Source organism: Papio anubis, chromosome 9, assembly GCF_008728515.1.
Source record: "Papio anubis isolate 15944 chromosome 9, Panubis1.0, whole genome shotgun sequence".
In the NCBI taxonomy this organism is placed as follows: domain Eukaryota; kingdom Metazoa; phylum Chordata; class Mammalia; order Primates; family Cercopithecidae; genus Papio; species Papio anubis.
In genome coordinates this window covers 103,311,560-103,331,180 of record NC_044984.1, presented here as the reverse complement: position 1 = coordinate 103,331,180, position 19,621 = coordinate 103,311,560, and the positions used below count along the sequence as shown (strand labels likewise).

The 19,621-nt window shown below is 42.3% G+C and overlaps 1 protein-coding gene across 8 annotated transcripts in view; it reads right to left on the bottom strand.

Annotated features, from left to right (window-relative positions):
* Positions 1–19,621, bottom strand: part of USP30 (ubiquitin specific peptidase 30) — a 99,591-nt gene that overhangs the window by 26,103 nt on the left and 53,867 nt on the right. For 4 of the 8 annotated variants that reach the window (XM_031650729.1, XM_009181640.4, XM_021922879.2 and 1 more), the window contains exons 1-3: positions 7,794–7,977; positions 4,602–4,711; positions 3,308–3,490 (exon numbers count right to left, since the gene is read on the bottom strand). In XM_031650729.1, the coding sequence (XP_031506589.1) occupies positions 3,308–3,490; positions 4,602–4,711; positions 7,794–7,876 (376 nt within the window). In that variant the 5' untranslated portion in view covers positions 7,877–7,977. Of the gene's footprint in view, positions 1–3,307; positions 3,491–4,601; positions 4,712–7,793; positions 7,980–12,531; positions 12,657–19,621 lie in introns of those variants that run through there. The other 4 variants (XM_021922878.2, XM_021922877.2, XM_031650730.1 and 1 more) reach the window with 4 other exon arrangements.

Sequence of the window (19,621 nt, the reverse complement as noted above, 5' to 3'; positions counted from 1 at the left end):
TGGTGGTTCATGCCTGCAATCCCAGCACTCTGGGAGGCCAAGGTGGGCAGACTGCTTGAGTTTAGGAGTTCGAGACCAGCCTGGGCAACAAGTCAAAACCCTGTCTCTACTAAAAATAAAAAAATTAGCCAGGAATGGTGGCATGTGCCTGCAGTCCCAGCTACTTAGGAAATGGAGGTGGGAGGATTGTTTTGGGCCTGGGAGGCAGAGGCTGCAGTGAGCGGAGGTTGCGCCACTGCACTCCAGCCTGGGTTGACAGAATAGAACCCTGTCTCAAAAAAAAATTTTTTTTTCTAAAAAATCAAAGTAAGAGACATTGGAAAGCAGAAGCAGAGAAATGAGCAGACATTCTGGGACAGCAGCCCAAGGATGGCTCTGGCTCCCAGTACTGGGTCCCATGTGAACGATAAGGGCAGTGCTGACAGGCCAGGGTTAGGATAATTCACGTGGACATTTCAGCTTTCACATAATCTTTGGAGTGGTGCTTTTAACCCATTTCCTATTTGCCCCAAGAATATTCCTGTCTCTAATCCTAATGTAACATCATATACATTTCTGTTGTATATGATGTAACATCATATACATTTCTGTTGTATATGATGTAACATCATATACATTTCTGTTACATTAGGATTAGAGACAAGTTCTATTTAGAAATAACTCCCAAGAACATGGCTGGGTGTGCTGGCTCACCCCTGTAATCCCAGCACTTCGGGAGACCAAGATGGGAGGATCACTTAAGGTCAGGAGTTCGAGACCAGCCTGGTCAACATAGCAAGACCCCATCTCTATTTTTTAAAAAAATTTAAAAAGGCCAAGCATTTTAGCTCATGCCTGTAATCCAAACACTTTGGGAGGCTAAGGCAGGTGCATCACTTGAGGTCAGGAGTTTGAGAGCAGCCTGATAAAACCCTGTCTCTACTAAAAATACAAAAACTAGCTGGGCGTGGTGGGGAGTGCCTATAATCCCAGTTACTTGGGAGGCTGAGGCAGAAGAATTGCTTGAACCTGGGAGGCGGAGGTTGCAGTGAGCCGAAATCCCACCACTGCACTCCAGCCTGAGCGACAAGGCGAGACTCCGTCTCAAACATAAAAAAAAAAAAAGAAAAGAAAAGAAAGAACTCCAAGAACAGTTTTTCTATTTTCACGTTTAAAATCAGTCAGACTTGCTTTGGCCTCAAAGAGCATGTTTACGTAAAATTAGATGAACGCTGGCAGCGAGTTGCACTTTTTTTTTTTTTCCTCTAAACCAGGAATGGGCTAAAAAAACAGGATAGTAAAAGAAATTATTCTCAAGTCGCCTCTTCTACAGAAAAGTACACTTGCTTCATAAAGATTTCTGTGTCAAGCAGAGCTCACATAGGAAAACACCTCAGTGAAGCACGATTTAGCTGAATGTTTTTTAAACCCAATTTTCTCCTTACAGTGACAGCAATATATGCTTATTGTTAAAAGTAGTTTTCCAAAACGATTTTAAAATTACCAATGACTGCACAATACCAAAATGGCTAATATTTCAGCATTTTTCAGTCCAGCCTTTATCTGTGGAAGTTCCTACCTTGATGAAGTCAAATTGTATTTTGTATGCTGCTCTTTAATATTACAGCCTATGCCCTCACCCAAATTTTTAAAAAATTTCATAAAAGTGATTCTTAATGGCTGTATGCCATCGATTACTTAATCATTCTCCCATCTAAGTGCTAGCCAAGCACTACCCTGCTTAGCTTCTGAGGTCTGATGAGATCGGGTATGTACAGAGTAGTATGGCATTAAGTGATTGCTTAATCATTCTGTTTGATATCTACATTCTTTCCCCTTTTTGCCATAATAATTAGATGTTGGAGATCTCTGTGCATACATCGCGCTCTGTATAATACCCATGGAACGTCAGCAGATTTTATGAAGAAAACAAAACAGTTCTACAGTCAAAAAAGTTGGTTTAAAAATGAAGTTGGGCTGGATGCGGTGGCTCACGCCTGTAATCCCAGCACTTTGGGCTGAGGCAGGCAGATCATTTGAGGTCAGGAGTTCAAGACCAGCCTGGATAACATGGCAAACACTGTCTCTACTAAAAATACAAAAATTAGCCGGGCGTGGTGGCATGCGGCTGTAATCCCAGCTACTAGGGAGGCTGAAGCAGGAGAATCGCTTGAACTCGAGAGGTGAAGGTTGCAGTGAGCTGAGATCGTACCACTGCAACAAGCTGGGCAACAAGGTGAGACTCTGTCTCAAACAAACAAACAAACAAACAAACAAAGAAGTTGGGTAGGTTATTTCTGAAAACCTTTACCAAGCCAGTGTATATTGTGACTCTCCAAGTTGGGGGCCACCATTCAGTCATTCCTAAACTTGGTTGCTTTTAGACTCCATTTTTCAGGCTAGTTAAGTCACAATCTACGTTTCTAGCCATTTTCATAAGGCGGACTCCCAGACACAGAATTACTGGGTCAAATAGTACTGAATACTTCGCAAGCTATTATTGTGTAGCTCCAAACTGCTTTCCAGAAAAGTTGCACTAAGTTACACCCCTCTCAGCGGTGTATGGATGTATTGTCCAACAGCTGGACAGGGCTGAAAATTTGTTTTTTAATCTTTGCTGACAGGGAAAAAGTAGCATTTTTATTTTATTTATACTTCTTTGATAATGGTCAAGTTGAACATTTGAGTTTTTTAGCAATTTGTATTACTTCTTTTGTGAATAACCTAGGCTAATGGACTTTTTTTTTTTAAATGTTTTTGAAACCAGAATACTTCTTACAATACTTCTTATGTGGCAGTGGATTTTTTTCCTTCCTTAAAATGCTGTTATTAACTTGACAATTTATGGTTCCATCTTTGATTTTTTTTTTTTTTGATATGGAGTTTCACTCTTGTTGCTCAGGCTGGAGTGCAATGGTGTGATCTCGGCTCACTGTAACCTCCACCTCCTGGGTTCAAGTGATTCTTCTGCCTCAGCCTCCTGAGTAGCTGGGATTACAGGCACGCACCACCACGCCCGGATAATATTTTTTGTGTTTTTAGTAGAGACGGGGTTTCTCCATGTTGGTCAGGCTGGTCTCGAACTCCTGACCTCGTGATCCACCTGCCTTGGCCTCCCAAATTGCTGGGATTACAGGCATGAACCACTGCACTCAGCCTCCATCTTTGATTTTTAAAAAATACCTGTTTGTATCTACTGGGCTCTTGGTGTTTTTTATTCATAATGATCTATATGATTTTTTCCTACAATAAGGCTATTAACTCTTTGCCTGTCATCTGGACTTCTTTGAAAAGGTACATAATCCCCTTGAAATTCCCATCTAGATACCTTTCAGAAGGTGCAACAGTGTTAAGGATAAATACTGGTGTGAGGGGGGCTCCTTCTGATCCCTGGTGTACTGGGAGGTGAACTCTTCCAGCCACCTGATGAAAGCAGGACAGGCAGACAGGCCTTGAAGCAGGGAGTTCATGAAGCAGGTGTTCCCTAAATTAACAAGGCCAGGCACGAGCCCTACAAAAAAGCAGGGGGAAGAAGAGAACAGCATATCATATTTGATCCATTTCTCTCCCATTTGGGACCCAGAGTTCCTGCGCTGTGGTCTTAAATTTGGAATCCCGATTCAAGAAGATCCTTATCCACAGAGATCTGGGCCAAGGCTTGGTTCTAGTACTGCTCCGCAGACTGTAAGCACAGAAGGAAAGGTCCCCTTTGTGTGTTATTTTTGAAACCTATCATGGTATCCAGCACAGCTTGGTTCTTCCTAAATGTACAAAACACTTAGTAACCATCTCCTGTCTTTTTCTCTTCCTCATTCTCCCCTACATGCTCTCTTTCTTCTTTAACCAGAAAGCAATGTTTCTGAGAACAGAAGAAAACAATTGTTCTGTTGTTACTTCCCCAGGACAATGATTCTGTTCTTATCTTAACAATCACTGGGAAAGACTCCACTATACCAATTCTGATCAGTCTTTCTGCAGAGATCAACAAAATTGAATATACTTCTCTCTTCTGCTAGCAATCGTTTTAAAAAACTTCTTATTCTCAAAGTTCTCAAAGACACACAAAAGGAGGGAGAATGTATAATAAACCTCAATTATAACTGTCCCCAGATTTAACAATGATCAAATTTCGCCACATTCTTTTCTTTCTTTGCTGAATTTTAATCAATGTTACATAGTGCAACACTTTCAAAAGGGAGCATTTAAAAAAAATAAGAAAATAGTTTTTTAGTAATGAAGGCACTAACTTGAAATTTTTACCAGTTATTAGCAAGCTAGTCTGAGATAACACAAATGTATGATGTAATTGGTCAGTTTGTACCACTGAAAACTGTAATTGCCATATTAATGAGAACACTTCTTAGACAATTACGCCGCTTGACATTTTTCATTACAAAGCACGCCTCAAACTCCAGTCTGGAGAGGGGCTGAAATAGAAATCTTTTTACTACAGGGTATCAAATAACAACTAATGGTAAAAGTACTGTTTCAAAACCTGAAGTCCTAATTTTAAAGATACAGAGAACAAATACGACCAACCTCCCAACCTTCTTTGTACTGTTTTCAGATAACAGGGATCTGGGTCAAGTCTACAGACCATAATGCAGTGTTCTCATTCTTACCTTTTCTACGCTTCTTTCTTTCTGTAATGGGACCCCAAATAACATATATTCCTGCTGCAAGAGCAGCAGCAATTCCACCTATAACTCCCCAGTTCTTCATGACTTTATATCTAAAAAAGAAAACAAGTTTACTGTCTTCCCTCATCACAAACACAATAGGCGAATATACAGATATAGACAGAATAACATTTTGTCAAAATAACCCACCAAATACCTAATTTCAAGTTAAAGTAATATATAGTTATAGGATTACATCTTAAAAATCAGGATGTTTAGACATTAGGATTTAAAATCTAAGTCAGCCGGGCACATTGGCTCATCCCTGTAACCCCAGCACTTTGGGAAGTCAAGGCAGGAGGATCCCTTGAGCCCCAGAGTTTGACACTAGCCTGGGCAACATGGTGAAACCCTGTCTCTACTAAAAACACAAAAATTAGCTGGCCATGGTGATGTGCACCTGTAGTCCCAGCTACTTGGGAGGCTGAGGCAGGAGAATCACTTGAATCTGGGAGGCAGAGGTTGCAGTGAGCTGAGATCGTGCCATTGCACTCCAGCCTGGGCAAAAGAGCAACACTCAGTCTCAAAAAAAAAAAAAAAAATATATATATATATATATATATATATAAAATAAAAATATTTATTGAATGACTGAATACTGGAGAAAATATACAGAAATGAATTTCTCTTTTAGAATATTAGACAGGAAAGGGGCACACATACAATGGTATAAAAGAGCTGAATGTTTATAAAATTAAAGATTTCCTAACTACAGGCTTGACTTAAACACTGGTTATGCTTTTGCTACAAATTAAGAAATTTCACCAGAAATTTAAAACATTGTTTTTATACAAAGTTATATATTTCTACAAAATAAGACAAACCATCTATGTGTATATAGCTATGTAATGTGTATCTGCATATGTGTTACACACGTATATATACATGTTTGTATGTGCGTGTGTGTGTAATACATTATTATCCCAATATTTGGATCATGTGAATATTGTTTTGATTTCAGTTCAGTAAACATTAACTTGGTGAAGAGTCACTGGTGATAACAGTGACTCTGCTTTACAATAATCAGCATTTCTTAGTATCATAGCTGATAGCTGAATTTCAGATAAATATTTGTTTTCCAAGACATAGCCAACAGAATATGCACCAAACTTGGTTAAGAAAGTGGGATTACATTATTCTGGTTCAGTCCTGGCTTTGCTACTTCATTTGGCATCATTTCACCTTCTAAGCCTCAGTTTCCTCATCTGTACAATGGGGACAATCCATAAGACCTACCTCATAGGGTTGTGGTGAGGATTAAATAAGTGTGAAGGTATAGAGTACATAGTAAGAACTTAATAAATGTTAGCTGCTACAAATTAAGCATTACAATCTCAGGTTCATTCATGACAGCTATTCCCTCTCTTTTGTTCGTTTTTTTTTTTTTTTTTGAGACAGTATCTTGCTCTAGTGCCCAGGCTGCAATGCAGTGGTGCCATCTCGGCTCAACACAATCTCCACCTTCCGGGCTCAGGCAATCCTCCTGCCTCAACCTCCCAAGTAGCTAGGACCACAGGTGCACACCACACGCCCAGGTAATTTTTAAACTTTTTTTGTAAAGACAGGCTCTCACTATGTTGCCCAGGCTGGTCTCAAACTCCTGAGCTCAAGCAATCTGCCTGCCTCAGCCTCCCAAAGTGCTGGGATTACAGGTGTAAGCCACCATGCCCAGCCGGTGAAAGCTATTCTTGAAGTTTCCTAATGCATCACTGTGCTTTTACACAATACATGAGTTCACAAAAGTGCTTGGAAAGGTTACAAAGGACTGTCATGGAAGTGCTAAAGCACTTTACCAGTGCTTAAAATCCCCCAGTCAAACACTAATATTTAAGGGTGCATACTCTATGCCAGGCACTGTGACAGTCTTACCTCATTTTTTAAACAATTCCACAGAAGCAGATTATACCATCACTTTCATTTTTGTAACTGAGGAAACTAAGAGACCAACTTGGTCACAGTGAGTGAACGAACATGGCTCTGAATCATGCGTGTCTGTCTCCTAAGTCTGTGCTTAAAACCACAAAGTTCAAGACAGAAACTGAAGGAAACAGTGTCAAGGGGATGGGAGAGAGGACTTGTCCATGACTTTAGCAGCATAAGGAAAAAATACCCAGGGACAACTGGCGACTTTGGAAACTCCATTCCTCTGCAAAATGACATCACGAGAAGAGTGGTGGGGCCTGGGGGTGAAAAGATCTGGCTTCTCCTCCCAACTCTGCTATGAGATCTGCTATGGGGCCACACTTCCCACCTACGGAATGGGGGCACTGGACAGGATAGGTATCGAGGCCTTTTAGCCCTGGAATAATAAGCTCTTTAAACCTGCTCCAGTTCCAGAGGAAGCCGACCTGAGCAACAGGTCTCAGTCATTTGGGGTCAGCAGTGGGGGAGGGGGTACTCAGTTCTGAAGCCTGGAGCCCTTGGGAGGGTGAATAAGGAAATGGGGGCCCTGACAGGATTGGGAACCCAGGCAATCGATGAGTCCTAACAAGAACGGAAGGATTTAACAGGAACAAGCAGCCTTAACAGGTTAAAGAGGCCCTGACCAATTTAGAGACCCTTGCAAAACAAGGGCCTTTACTCACACTAATAACATCAGGGACTCAGACAGAAGTGGGGATCCATATTAGACTAGAGGGCGGGCTAACAGGAATAGGGGGCGGTACTAACAAAACGCGGGGCTTGCAGGCCCGGGGCACTTACAGGACTGGAAGAACCACGCCAAGATTGGGGAACCCCTGGCAGATATGATTGGGGGACCCAGAAGGATTGGGGGTATACTAGAAGGATTGAGGGGTCTTGGCAGGCCTAGGAGGCACTGAAAGAACTGAGGGCACTGACAGAATTAGGGGCCCTGACAAGACTGGAGGGCCCTGGATGTCCTGGGAACAATGACAGGAGGGGGAGGGACAGACGGACCCAGGGAGTGCAGACAGAATTGGTGTTGCCGAAGGACTGGAGCCCGTCAGTCCTCCCACCTATAGGCCCAGGCCTCCAACCCTAAAGGACGCAGAAGCTCCCGGAATGCCCGCGCGGGCCCTGGAGACTCCAACTAGGGCATGAAAAAGCCGTCACGGGCCCAAGCTGGGGACCCTGTCCCAGCCTCTTCGGCCGCCCCGCCCCCCAAAATCTCACCTGACGGCCGCCCCGGTCCTCAGGAAGCGCTGGATGGCCCTGTCGGCCGCGGTCATCGCCGCCTCGGCCCGTGAGCTCAGCATTGCAGCAGCACCGGAGGCCTGAAGCCACCTCCGCCGCTACTGCCGCCCCCGCCGCCGCCTGACCGAGGGCTACGAAGGTTCCCGAGACAGCGGAACCTACGGCCGCAGGCCCAGTACCTCGGGGGAAGGTAGACCGCAGGACAGGGCCCGGGGGACCGGAAGTAGCTGCCTCCGGAGAGCAATAGCTGACGGACCACGTCCTTTCTTTCTTTTCCCTTAGCAACAGGCCCTAGCGTCGGTTGCTAAGCGAGGCTCAGCTGCCTGGGGTGCTTGGTTTTCAGATTTGCTTAGGCTCCATTCATAAATACAGATGGCACACTTCTAGGATGGACCCTGGGTCATGATTTGAATTTTTCGTTGTGGAGAAGGAGGCCAACGGCCGAAAGTCGGGTCAGGCCTTTGCTATAATTAGTTATTATTGTGGCCAGAGTGGAAATAGGTCGCAGAGGAAGGAACTTTAATGAGCATGAGGCCCATCTCTGACGATATCAGTAGAGAAATCAACGTCTTTAATAATAATAGCTAACAAACTTATTGTTTATTTAGGTGCCAGGTATAGAGCTAAGTATGTCACATACATTATTTACGTTTAATATTCACACCAACTCTAACATTACCCACATTTTACATCCCAGGGAACCCAAGAAATTCGAAGAAATAGTAAGTTTTTTGACACAACTTGTAAGTGGTGAAACAGAGATTGGCAGTTCAGTGTGTGTATCCCCAGAATAGCACTCTCCAACAGAAGTATACAGGAGCCACATAGGTAATTTTACATTTTCTAGTAGCCACATTAAAGTAAAAAGCAAGAGGTAGGCCAGACGCCGTGGCCCACGCCTGTAATCCCAACACTTTGGGAGAATGAGGCTGGTGGATCACCTGAGGTCAGGAGTTCGAGACCAGCTTGGCCAAAGTGGTGAAACCCTGTCTCTACTAAAAATACAAAAACTAACCGGGCGTGGTGGCAGGTGCCTGTAATTCCAGCTACTCAGGAGGCTGAGGCAGGAGAATTGCTTGAACCCTGGAGGTGGAGTTTGCACTGAGCCAAGATCATCCCACTACACTCCAGTCTGGGTGACAGAGTGAGATTCCATCTCAAAAAAAAAAAAAAAAAGCAAGAAGTAAACTTAATTTTAACCGTATATTTTCCTTGACCCAGTATGTTCAAAATATTGGGGCAGGTTCAGTGGCTTATGCCTATAATCCCAGCACTTTGAGAGGCCAGGTGAGAGGATGGCTTCAGGCCCAGAGTCCAAGACCACCTGGGCAACATAGCAAGAATGCATGGCTACCAAAAACAAAGAAAAGAAAAACAAAAAATGTTGTCATTTCTATGTGAAAATTATTGATGAGATAATTTACATTCTTTTTCTTTTTTTTTTTTTTTTTGAGACGGAGTCTCGCTCTGTTGCCCAGGCTGCAGTGCAATGGCACAATCTCGCCTCCCAGGTTCAAGCAATTCTTCTGCCTCAGCCTCCTGAGTACCTGGGATTACAGGTGCACACCACCACGCCTGGCTAATTTTTTTGTATTTTTAGTAGATACGGGTTTCACCATGTTGGTCAGGCTGCTCCTGACCTTGTGATCCACCCGCCTTGGCCTCCCAAAGTGTTGGGATTACAAGCGTGAGCTACCGTGCCCGGCCCATTATTTTTTGTTTTTTTTTGGTACTAAGTACCTCTCAATTTGGAGTACCCACTTTTCATGTGCTAAATAGCCACAAGTGACCAGCAGCTACCGTATTAGACAGCACAGTTTATAAAGCATTAGGGCCAGTGAGATTTTCCCCTCCCTTTCAATTGCTTTCTCCAACCCCAGACTGAGTAATTGCACTCATGCTGGGGGTGGTGTTGCATACCCGTATTCCCAACTACAGAAACAAAACAAAAGAAATCAATGCGTTAGATCAGTGGTTCTCAAAGTTTTTGTTCTCAGGATCTCTTTGTATGCTTAAAAAGGATTGAGGGATTTTGTTTATATCTAACTGTACCCTGTTAGAAATTAAAATTGAGAATTTTTGTTTCCTTAAAATTGAGGTATATAGGCATATCTGGTTTTTTGTTTTTTTTTTGAGACGGAGTCTCGCTCTGTCACCCAGGCTGGAGTGCAGTGGCACGATCTCGGCTCACTGCAAGCTCCGCCTCCTGGGTTCAAGTGATTCTCCTGCTTCAGCCTCCCAAGTAGCTGGGACTATAGGCGCCTGCCACCTCGCCTGGCTAATTTTTGTGTTTTTAGTAGAGAAGAGATTTCACCATAATGGCTAGGCTGGTCTTGAACTCCTGACCTTGTGATCCACCCACCTCAGCCTCCCAAAGTGCTGGGATTACAGGTGTGAGCCACCTTGCCCGGCCCAGCGTATCTTGTTTTATTGCACTTCACTTTATTGTGCTTCACAGATACTGCATTTTTACAGTTCAAGGTATGCGGCAACCTCACTACAGCAAGTCTATTGGGTCCATTTTCAACAGCATGTTCTCACTTTGTGTCTCTGTACCACATCCTGGTAATTCTTGCAATATTTCAAACATTTTTTTTCTTTTCTTTTTTGCAATAGTGCCTTTCTCTGTCATGCAGGCTGGAGTGCAGTGGTGCAATCTTGGCTCACTGCAACCTCCGCCTCCCGGGGTTCAAGTGATTTTCGTGCCTCAGCCACCCAAATAGCTGGAATTACAGGCACGCGCCACCATGCCTGGCTAATTTTAGCATTTTTAGTAGAGATGGGGGTTTCACTGTGTTGGCCAGGCTGGTTTCGAACTCCCGCCCTCAGGAGATATGCTTGCCTTGTCCTCTCAAAGTGCTGGGATTACAGGCGTGAGCCACCGCACCTGACCCCAAAGTTTTTCATCATTATTATTATACCTATTAAGGTGATCTGTGATTAGTGATCCTTAATGTTACTATTGTAATTGTTTTTGGGTGCCACAAACAGCATTCATATAAGACAGTCAACTTAATCAGTATTGTGTGCGTTCCAAGTGCTCTGCTAACTGGCTGTTCCCCCCTCTCTCTCCCTCTTCTCAGGTCTCCCTAGTCCGTAAAACACAACATTATTGAATTTCAGTCAGTTAATAACCCCACGATGGCCTCTACATGTTCAAGGGATAGGAAGAGTCACACATCTCTCACTTTAAATCAAAAGCTAGAAATGATTAAGCCTAGTGAGGAAGGAATGTCAAAAGTCAGGATAGGCTGAAAGCAAGCTTTCTTGCACCAAACATTTAGCCAAGTTGTGAATTCAAAGGAAAATTTCTTGAAGGAAATTAAAAGTGCTACTCCAGTGAGCACAATGTAAATTAAAAATCCTAAGCCCCCCCAGCTGACTGAATGGGCCCCCTCTTGGCCAAGGGGAACTTCAAGAAACCTTAAACAGTGAGTTCCCGGCCATGATGAGATGGGAGGTCAGACATGCCTCCATATACCCACTTCCGTTAGAAGTTTAGACACAACAACTGACCAGCATTAATGTTAAAACAGTGATCATAAGACAGACAGAATGGATTCTTTGTGGCAATAAGATACCAAATTATGAACAGGATCTAAGGTCATGCCAAGCAAGGATTACATTACACACCCCTGCACTTAAAGAATAAACTGTTTTACATCAGGTTTTTCTTTTTCTTTCTTTCTTTTTTTTTCCTTTTTTTTTGTCTTTCGAGACAGAGTCTTATTCTGTCGTCCAGGCTGGAGTGCAGTGGGGCGATCTTGGCTCACTATAACCTCCACCTCCCAGGTTAAAGCGATTCTCCTGCCTTAGACTAGTGAGTAGCTGGGACTATAGGCACGTGCCATCACACCTGGCTAATTTTTGTATTTTTAGTAGAGACAGGGTTTCACCATGTTGGCCAGGCTGGTCTCGATCTCCTGACCTCAGGTGAATCAAGATATGGAACCACCATTGCCCACAAGTGACCCCCTGGCCCTTTGTACTCACCCCCCTCCACCCACCTTCAACCCCTGGCAACCACTGATGGAAACAGAAATATTTAAAACCCAACAATACTGAAGCATGCCAAGTGCAATGGCTCACACCTGTAATCCCAGCACTTTGGGTGACTGAGGGTGAGTGGACCCCTTGAACCCAGGAATTTGAGATCAGTCTGGGCAACATGGTAAAACCCTGTCTCTACAAAAATACAAAAGTTAGCTGGGTGTGATGGCACACACCTGTAGTCCCAGCTACTTGCGAGGCTGAGGTGGGAGGATTGCTTGAGCCCAGGAGTTAGAGGTTGCAGTGAGCCATGATTGTGCCACTGCACTCCACCACACAGCCTGGCCAACAGAGCAAGACTATGTCTCAAAAAGCAAAAGCAGCAGACATTCTATTAGACGTCAGACCCGTGATTACATCACTCATTGTACAGCCTCTGGAAAACTCCAAGATACACTGGTGAGTGAATGGGAATGGGAAAGGCTTAGTATTATTACGAAAAATTCTGAACCTCCTAAGAGGGTCTTGAGCACCCTTAGGGAGCCTGCAGACTACACTTTGGGAACCACCACTTCAGCCTGCTGGGTGAATACTAAAATTAGTCTAGCTAATTTTTTGTAGAGGCAGGGTTTCACCATGTTGCCCAGACTGGTCTTGAACTCCTGGGCTTAAGTGATCCACCCGCCGTGGCCTCCCAAAGTGCTCTCTCTTTAAATGCCACACTTACCCAACACACTCTGTGTAAGCCCCTAGAGGAGAGGGCTGGCCCAGAGGATGGACCCTAGTTTGCAACACTTAGAATATGCAGAGCTTGCTTCCTTTTGTCCTCAGCGCTGGGTCTTAGTGTCCGGTCTGGAAAACAAGATGCTTTCCCATGAACATGTATAAAATATTTGTGTTTGTCCACAGGTAAAAAGAATAAACACAGAAAGATTCAAACACTCACAGGATTTCTGTTTATTTTTTCCTTATGCGGTTGTTTTGGAGGCCAAAACAAAACAATAACAAATGTCTCAAAATCATTTAAATTCCACCTCACACGGCATGTCAGAACTGTCTGTTGTAGCTCTTGTTTTTTTCCATTGATCCTCTGACCATGATCTCAATTATGTCGGCAGCACATTCTTAGCACTGATTCATCCTTCTCCCCAGACAAGTTTGTGGGTTGACCCCAAGGCCAGAAGAGGATGAAGTGTAGGGTAAACATTGTCTCTTAGGTGAATAAATGTTGAATGAACATAAGAAGGGTTTCCTTAGTTAATTAAAAAAAAAAAGCATCCACCTTTATTGTTCACACTGAACCCATTGGAGGAATAAAAGGTGGTTTTACTAAGAATTATGCTGGGATGACATGTGTTGAACTGAGACTGTCTCCAAATATATGGTCACTCTAGTCAATGAAATTAAAAAATCTTTGGTTCAAGGTCTGGATCAAAACTTCCAGCTGTCCGGGCACAGTGGCTCAACCTCTGTAATCCCAACACTTTGGGAGGCCCAGGCGGGTGGATCACCTGAGGTCAGGAGTTTGAGACCAGCCTGGCCAACATGGTAAAACCCTGTCTCTACTGAAAATACAAAAATTAGCTGGGCATGATGGCGCACACCTGTAATCCTAGCTACTCGGGAGGCTGAGATGGGAGGATTGCTTGAACCCGGGAGGCGGAGGTGGCAGTGAGCTGAGATCACACTACTGCACTCCAGCCTGGGCGACAAAGTGAGACTCCATTTCAACAACAACAACAGCAGCAACAACAGGCCTTCCAGCTGGCTGGCAATGTGAGCCTAGGCAATTCATCTTTTTCCCTGAGTGTGGTAGTTAATTTTAAGTGTGAACTTTGGCTAAGCCAAAGTGCCCAGATAGTTGGTCAGACATTAGTCTGGATGTTTCTGTGAGATGGTTTTTGGATGAGATTAACATTTAAATTGGTGGATTTTTGAGTAAAATAGTTTGCCCTCCAAATAGTGGGCGGGCCTCATCCAATTAATTGAAGGCCTGAAGAGGAAGAAAAAAAAAAAAGACTGGGCCAGGCGCAGTGGCTCACGCCTGTAATCCCCGCACTTTGGGAGGCTGAGGTGGGCAGATCACAAGGTCAGGAGATCAAGACCATCCTGGCCAACATGGTGAAACCCCGTCTCTACTAAAATACAAAAAAAAAAAAAAAAAAAAAAAATTAGCCAGGTATGGTGGCATGTGCCTGTAGTCCCAGCTACTAGGGAGGCTGAGGCGGGGAATCACTTGAACCTGGAAGGCAGAGGTTCCAGTGAGCCTAAGACTGACTTCCCCCAAGCAAGAGGGAATAAGAGGGAATTCTGCTTACAGACTGTCTTTAAACTGAATTGCAACACTGGCTTTTTCCCTGGGTCTCTAGCTTTCTGGCACACTATAGATTTTGGACTTGCTAGTTTCCACAATTGTATGAGCCAATTCTTTAAACTAAGGCTGTCTCTTATATCTATATCTATGTCTACATGTATAGCTATGTCTATATGTCTATTTCTACGGCTATATCTGTATCTATATGAACTATACGTGTTCATACACACACACACATACACACACACACATACACACACACACATTCTATTGATTCTGTTTCTCTGGAGAACCCTGACTGGCACAATGGGGTCACAGTTTCTTCACCTGAAACATGGTGATTGCAACCACCTGCCAAAACTTGTTATCAACAAGTCCCCATGCTAGGTAGCTACATGCACTGTCCTGTTTCATCCTCCCAACAGCCCCTCCTAGTGGGTTCTATTAAAATCCCATTTCACAGAAGAGGTAACTAAAGCCCAGAGAAGTGAATTGACTGGGCTAAGGTCATACTGTGGGCTTGTGACTAGACAGTATGGCAGGCGGGTCTGTGTGGTTTTAAGGCCTGTGTCTTAAGCTGGACAATTCTGCCTGAGATCTGAGCCCATCCGGCTGGGACCATCACCCCACACCCCCACTGTGATCTGCACCCCACATTTCTGTTGGTTTCAAGACACTGCCTGGACATACGGAGCAACCTAGCCCTGATTTTAGCTGGGATCTCATTTACATCAGAGAGTGGGCTAAAGAGGGGATAGGAAATGGAACATAAGTAGCTCTTACCCCTTTGGAAAGACATTTGGCCAGGCGCCGTGGCTCATGCCTGTAATCCCAACACTTTGGGAGGCCGAGGCGGGTGGATCACCTGAGCTCAGGAGTTCAAGACCAGCCTGGCCAACATGGGGAAACCCCATCTCTACTAAAAATACGAAAATTAGCCAGGCGTGGTGGTGCATGCCAATAATCCCAGCTACTTGGGAGGGTGAGGCAGGAGAATCGCTTAGAACCCAGGAGGCAGAGGTTGCAGGGAGAAAAAAAACACACCCCTCCCCCCCCCCCGGGACAAAAAAAAAAAAAAAAAAAAAAAGATGTTTGACCTTACTTGGTAATGAAAAGAATGCAGATTAAAACTACAATCAGAAAACATTTTTTCCCCATCAGATTAACAGAGCATGAAAAAGTGGGCTAACATAAAGATGATGGTATATGGGTAAACAGGAAGTCCTGGGTATCTCTGTGAGAGGTATAGGCAGAGCAATTTGGATGTTTATCAAAATTACAAATCTGCACACTCAGTGACAAAGTCTTTATCATATATGTAGAAGAATAAACATATTTACTGCAGCATTTGAGAGGATTTTTCCAATATTTTTATTGTGGCAAAATACACACAACAAAATTTGTCATCTTAATCATTCTTTTCTTATTTTTATTTTTATTTTTAGAGAAAGAGTCTCACTCTGTTGCCCAGGCTGGAGTGCAGTGGCATTATCACAGCTCACTGCAGCCTTGAACTCCTGAGCCCAAATGATCCTTCCATCCTAACCTCACAAGTAGGTAGGACTACAGACACAAGCCGTTGTGCCTGGCTGATTTTTCTTTTTTCTTGTAGAGATGGGGTCTCACTATGTTGCCCAGGCTGGTGTCAAACTCCTGGCCTCACACAATCCTCCCACCTCAGCCTCCCAAACTGCTCAGATTGCAGGCGTGAGCCACCATGTCTGGCCAACCATTCTTAAGTGTACAGTTCAGTGGTATTGAAAGACATTCATAATGTTGTGTAACCATCACCACCATCCATCTCCAGAACTCTCCATCTGCAAAACTAAAATTCTGTACCCATTAAACAGTAACTCCTCATTCTACACTCTCCTCAGTACCTAGCAACAACCATTCTACATTTTGTCTCTATTTATTCAACTACTCTAAGTATCTCCTATAAGTGGAATCACACAGTAATTTGTCTTTTTGTGTCTGGCTTACTTCACTTAGCGTAACGTCCTCAAGGTTCATTTATGGTGTGGCATATTGCAGAATTTCCTTCCTTTTTAAGGCAGAACAGTATTCCTCATTGTGTACCACATTCTGCTTATCCATTCATTTGTTGATGGACATGGGTTGCTTCTATGTTTTAGCTATTGTGAATAATGTTGTTATGAACATGGGTATATACAAATATCTCTTCAAGACCCTGCTTTCAATGCTTTTGGATATGTACCCAAACGGAAATTGCTTTTGGATATGTACCCAAACTGAATAGAATCATATGCTAATTCTATTTTTAATTTCTTGGGGGAACCATCATACTTTCTCCACAGCAGCTGTACCATTTTACATTCCCACCAACAGTGCACAAGGGTTGCAATTTCTCCAAATCCCTGCCAACACTTGTTATTTTCTGTTTTAAGAGTAGCCATTATAATGGGTTTGAGGTGGCATCTTATTGTAGCTTTAACTTGTATTTCTCTAGTGATTAGTAATGTTGAACATCTTTTCAGGTACTTATTAACCATATTTGTATATCTTCTTTGGAAAAATATCCTTTGCTCATTTATGAATCAGGTTGTTATTTTGTTACTGAGTTTTGGAAGTCCTTTATATGCTCTAGATATTAATTTCTTACCAGATATATAATCTTTCAAAGATATCCTCCTGTTCTGTGGGTTGCTTTCTTATTCTTGATAGTGTCTTTTGATGCACAAAAGTTTTAAATTTTCATGAAATCCAATTTGTCAATTTTTTGTTGTTGTTGCCTGTGTCTTCAGTGTCATATCCAAGAAATCGCTGCCAAATCCAATGTCACAAAGGTTTTGCCCTGTATTATTTTCCAATAGTTTTATCATTTTAGGTCTTGCATTTTGATATTTATCCATTTTGAATTAACTTTTGCATGTGTTGTTAGGTAAGGGAGCAACTTCATTCTTTTGCACATGGATATCCAGTTTTCCCAGAACTATTTGATGAAGACTGTCCTTTTCCCTTTCATTGGTATTGGTACTCTTGTCAAAAGTCATCTTGACCATATATCAGAGAGTTTATATTTGGGCTTCATTGGTCTATATGCCTATCTTATGCCAGTATCATACTGTTTTGATTAGTGTAGCTTTGTAGTAAGTTATGAAATTAGAAAGAGTGAGTCCTTCAACTTAGCTTGTCTTTCTCAGGTTGTTTTGGCTATTTGAGGTCCCTTGAGAGTGCACATGAATTTAGAATGGGTTTTTCTATTTCTTCAAAAAATAAATGGGATTTTGACAGAGATTGTATTTACTCTGTAGATCACTTTGGGTATTATTGACATTTCAATGATATTAATTCTTCCAATCCATGGACTTGGGATGTGTTTCCATTATGTCTTCTTTAATTTCTTTCAGCAATATTTTGTGATTTTTCATTGTAAAAGTCTTTCACCTCCTTGATTAAGTTAATTCCTAAGTATTTCATTCTTTTTGGTGCTATTGTAAATGGAACAGTTTTTGTCACTTCCTTTTCAGATTATTCATTGTTAGTGTCTAGAAATGCAACTGATTCTTGTGTATTGACTTTCTTTGTATCCTGCTACTTTGCTGAATTTATTTATTAGTCCTAACAGCTTTTTTTCTGGACTCTTTAAGGTTTTCTGCATATGAAATCATATCATCTGAAAACAATGATAATTTTGCTTCTTTCTTTCTGATTTGGATGCCTTTTATGTCTTTTTCTTGCCTAATTGCTGTGGCTAGAACTTACAGTACTACATTAAATAGAAGTTGTGAAAGCAGGCATCCTTATCTTGTTCCTGATTTTAGAGGAAAAGCTTTTAGTCTCTCACCATTGAGTATAATGTTCTGCAACATTATTTTTAATAGTATGGGACTGGAAGCAATTTAAATATCCAACAAAATTATTATATACACACACAGCAAAGTACTACGTAGCTATGAAAACAATGAGCCAACTCTTTCTGTATTGTTAGGAAAGGTGTTCAGATGTATTGTTAAGAGAAAATAGGAGGGTGCAGAAAAATGGGGAAAATGCTATCATTTGTGTGAGAGAATAAAATATTAGGCATTTATAATTGTAGGGATAAATAAGTAACTGGGAGCACACATTGCTTGCCTCTGGGAAGACAACCATATGACTGAGGACAGAAATGAACATCTTTTTGTTCTTAATGAATTTTGCACCATCTCCATGCAGTATTTATTCAAAAAATAATTTAAAACTTGAAAAACATAATAGAAACACAGCATCAAGATTGACGCTTCTTTTGGGGAAAAAAGCTCATTAGAAGCTTATACAAAGTGAAAAAAGAAGGTCAGCTAATACGATAAATATGGTCACAAACTTGTATAACGATACCTATATGTGGGTGTCCCTGAACAAACAAATGACTATGAGGATATGCCTCTTAAGTGGTCACTCTTGGTTATCTCTGTGTGGTAAAATTACTGGTAATTTTAATTTTCTTCTGAGTGCTGTTTCATATTATTTGAGTTTCTACAATAATTTTTTATAATTAAAAAATAATTTGAGAGAATACTCTATAAGTTTGTCTTTCTTTATGCAGTCATTCTAAATTGTCACAATCTTTGTAATTCAAAGTATTTTTTTCTGGTTGAGCTTCAATTGACAGAGGGATCCTAAAACCCCACTCCAAAGCTTTTCTTACCTCACATCTTCACAACAATAAACCCACGGTTCGACCTTCCAAAGCAGCTCTTCAAGGAATGCCATGATAAATCCTTTAAAAAAATAATTTGCTATGGAATAGGCATCACCTAATTTATATGATTGATAAGTTCATGCTTCACATATATTCATTTTCTTTTTCTTTTTCTTTTCTTCTTTTATTTTTGAAATGGAGTTTCACTCTGTCACCCAGACTGGAGTGTAGCGGCAGGATCTCGGCTTACTGCAACCTCCACCTCCTGGGTTCAAGCGACTCTTCTGCCTCAGCCTCCAGAGTATCTGGGACGACAGGCACGCGCCACCATTCCTGGCTAATTCTTGTATTTTTAGTAGAGACAGGGTTTCACCATGTTGGCCAGGCTGGTATCGAACTCCTGAGCTTGTGATCCACCCGCCTCAGCCTCCCAAAGTGCTGGGATTACATGGGTGAGTCACCACACCTGGCCATATTCATTTTCTTAAATCATGAAGCCCCGGCAAACTTTCAGGAACTTGAATGTGATTAATTGTGCATGTTTCCTTCTATTTGTTGTTAATTTATTGGTTGTCAGTGACCGGATTTCTTTTGTTTTCCTCAGCAAGAATTGCATTTGCCTGAAAGTCACCTTATCCTGTTAAAACAGAAATCCTGTAAGTCTTCAGCACATGGTTTTGCAGAACATCTAATCTTAAGGAAACAATTGTTTTCTTTCTAATCTGGAAGGTCCTAAACTGAAGAGACTGTCAGAGGCCAGCTCAGTTGACTGATGAGGAAACAGAGGACCTGAGAGTTTAAATGAGGGCAGAACTGGAACCAGACACCCCATTTCCTGGTAGAGAATCTGGTTCTTTCTCC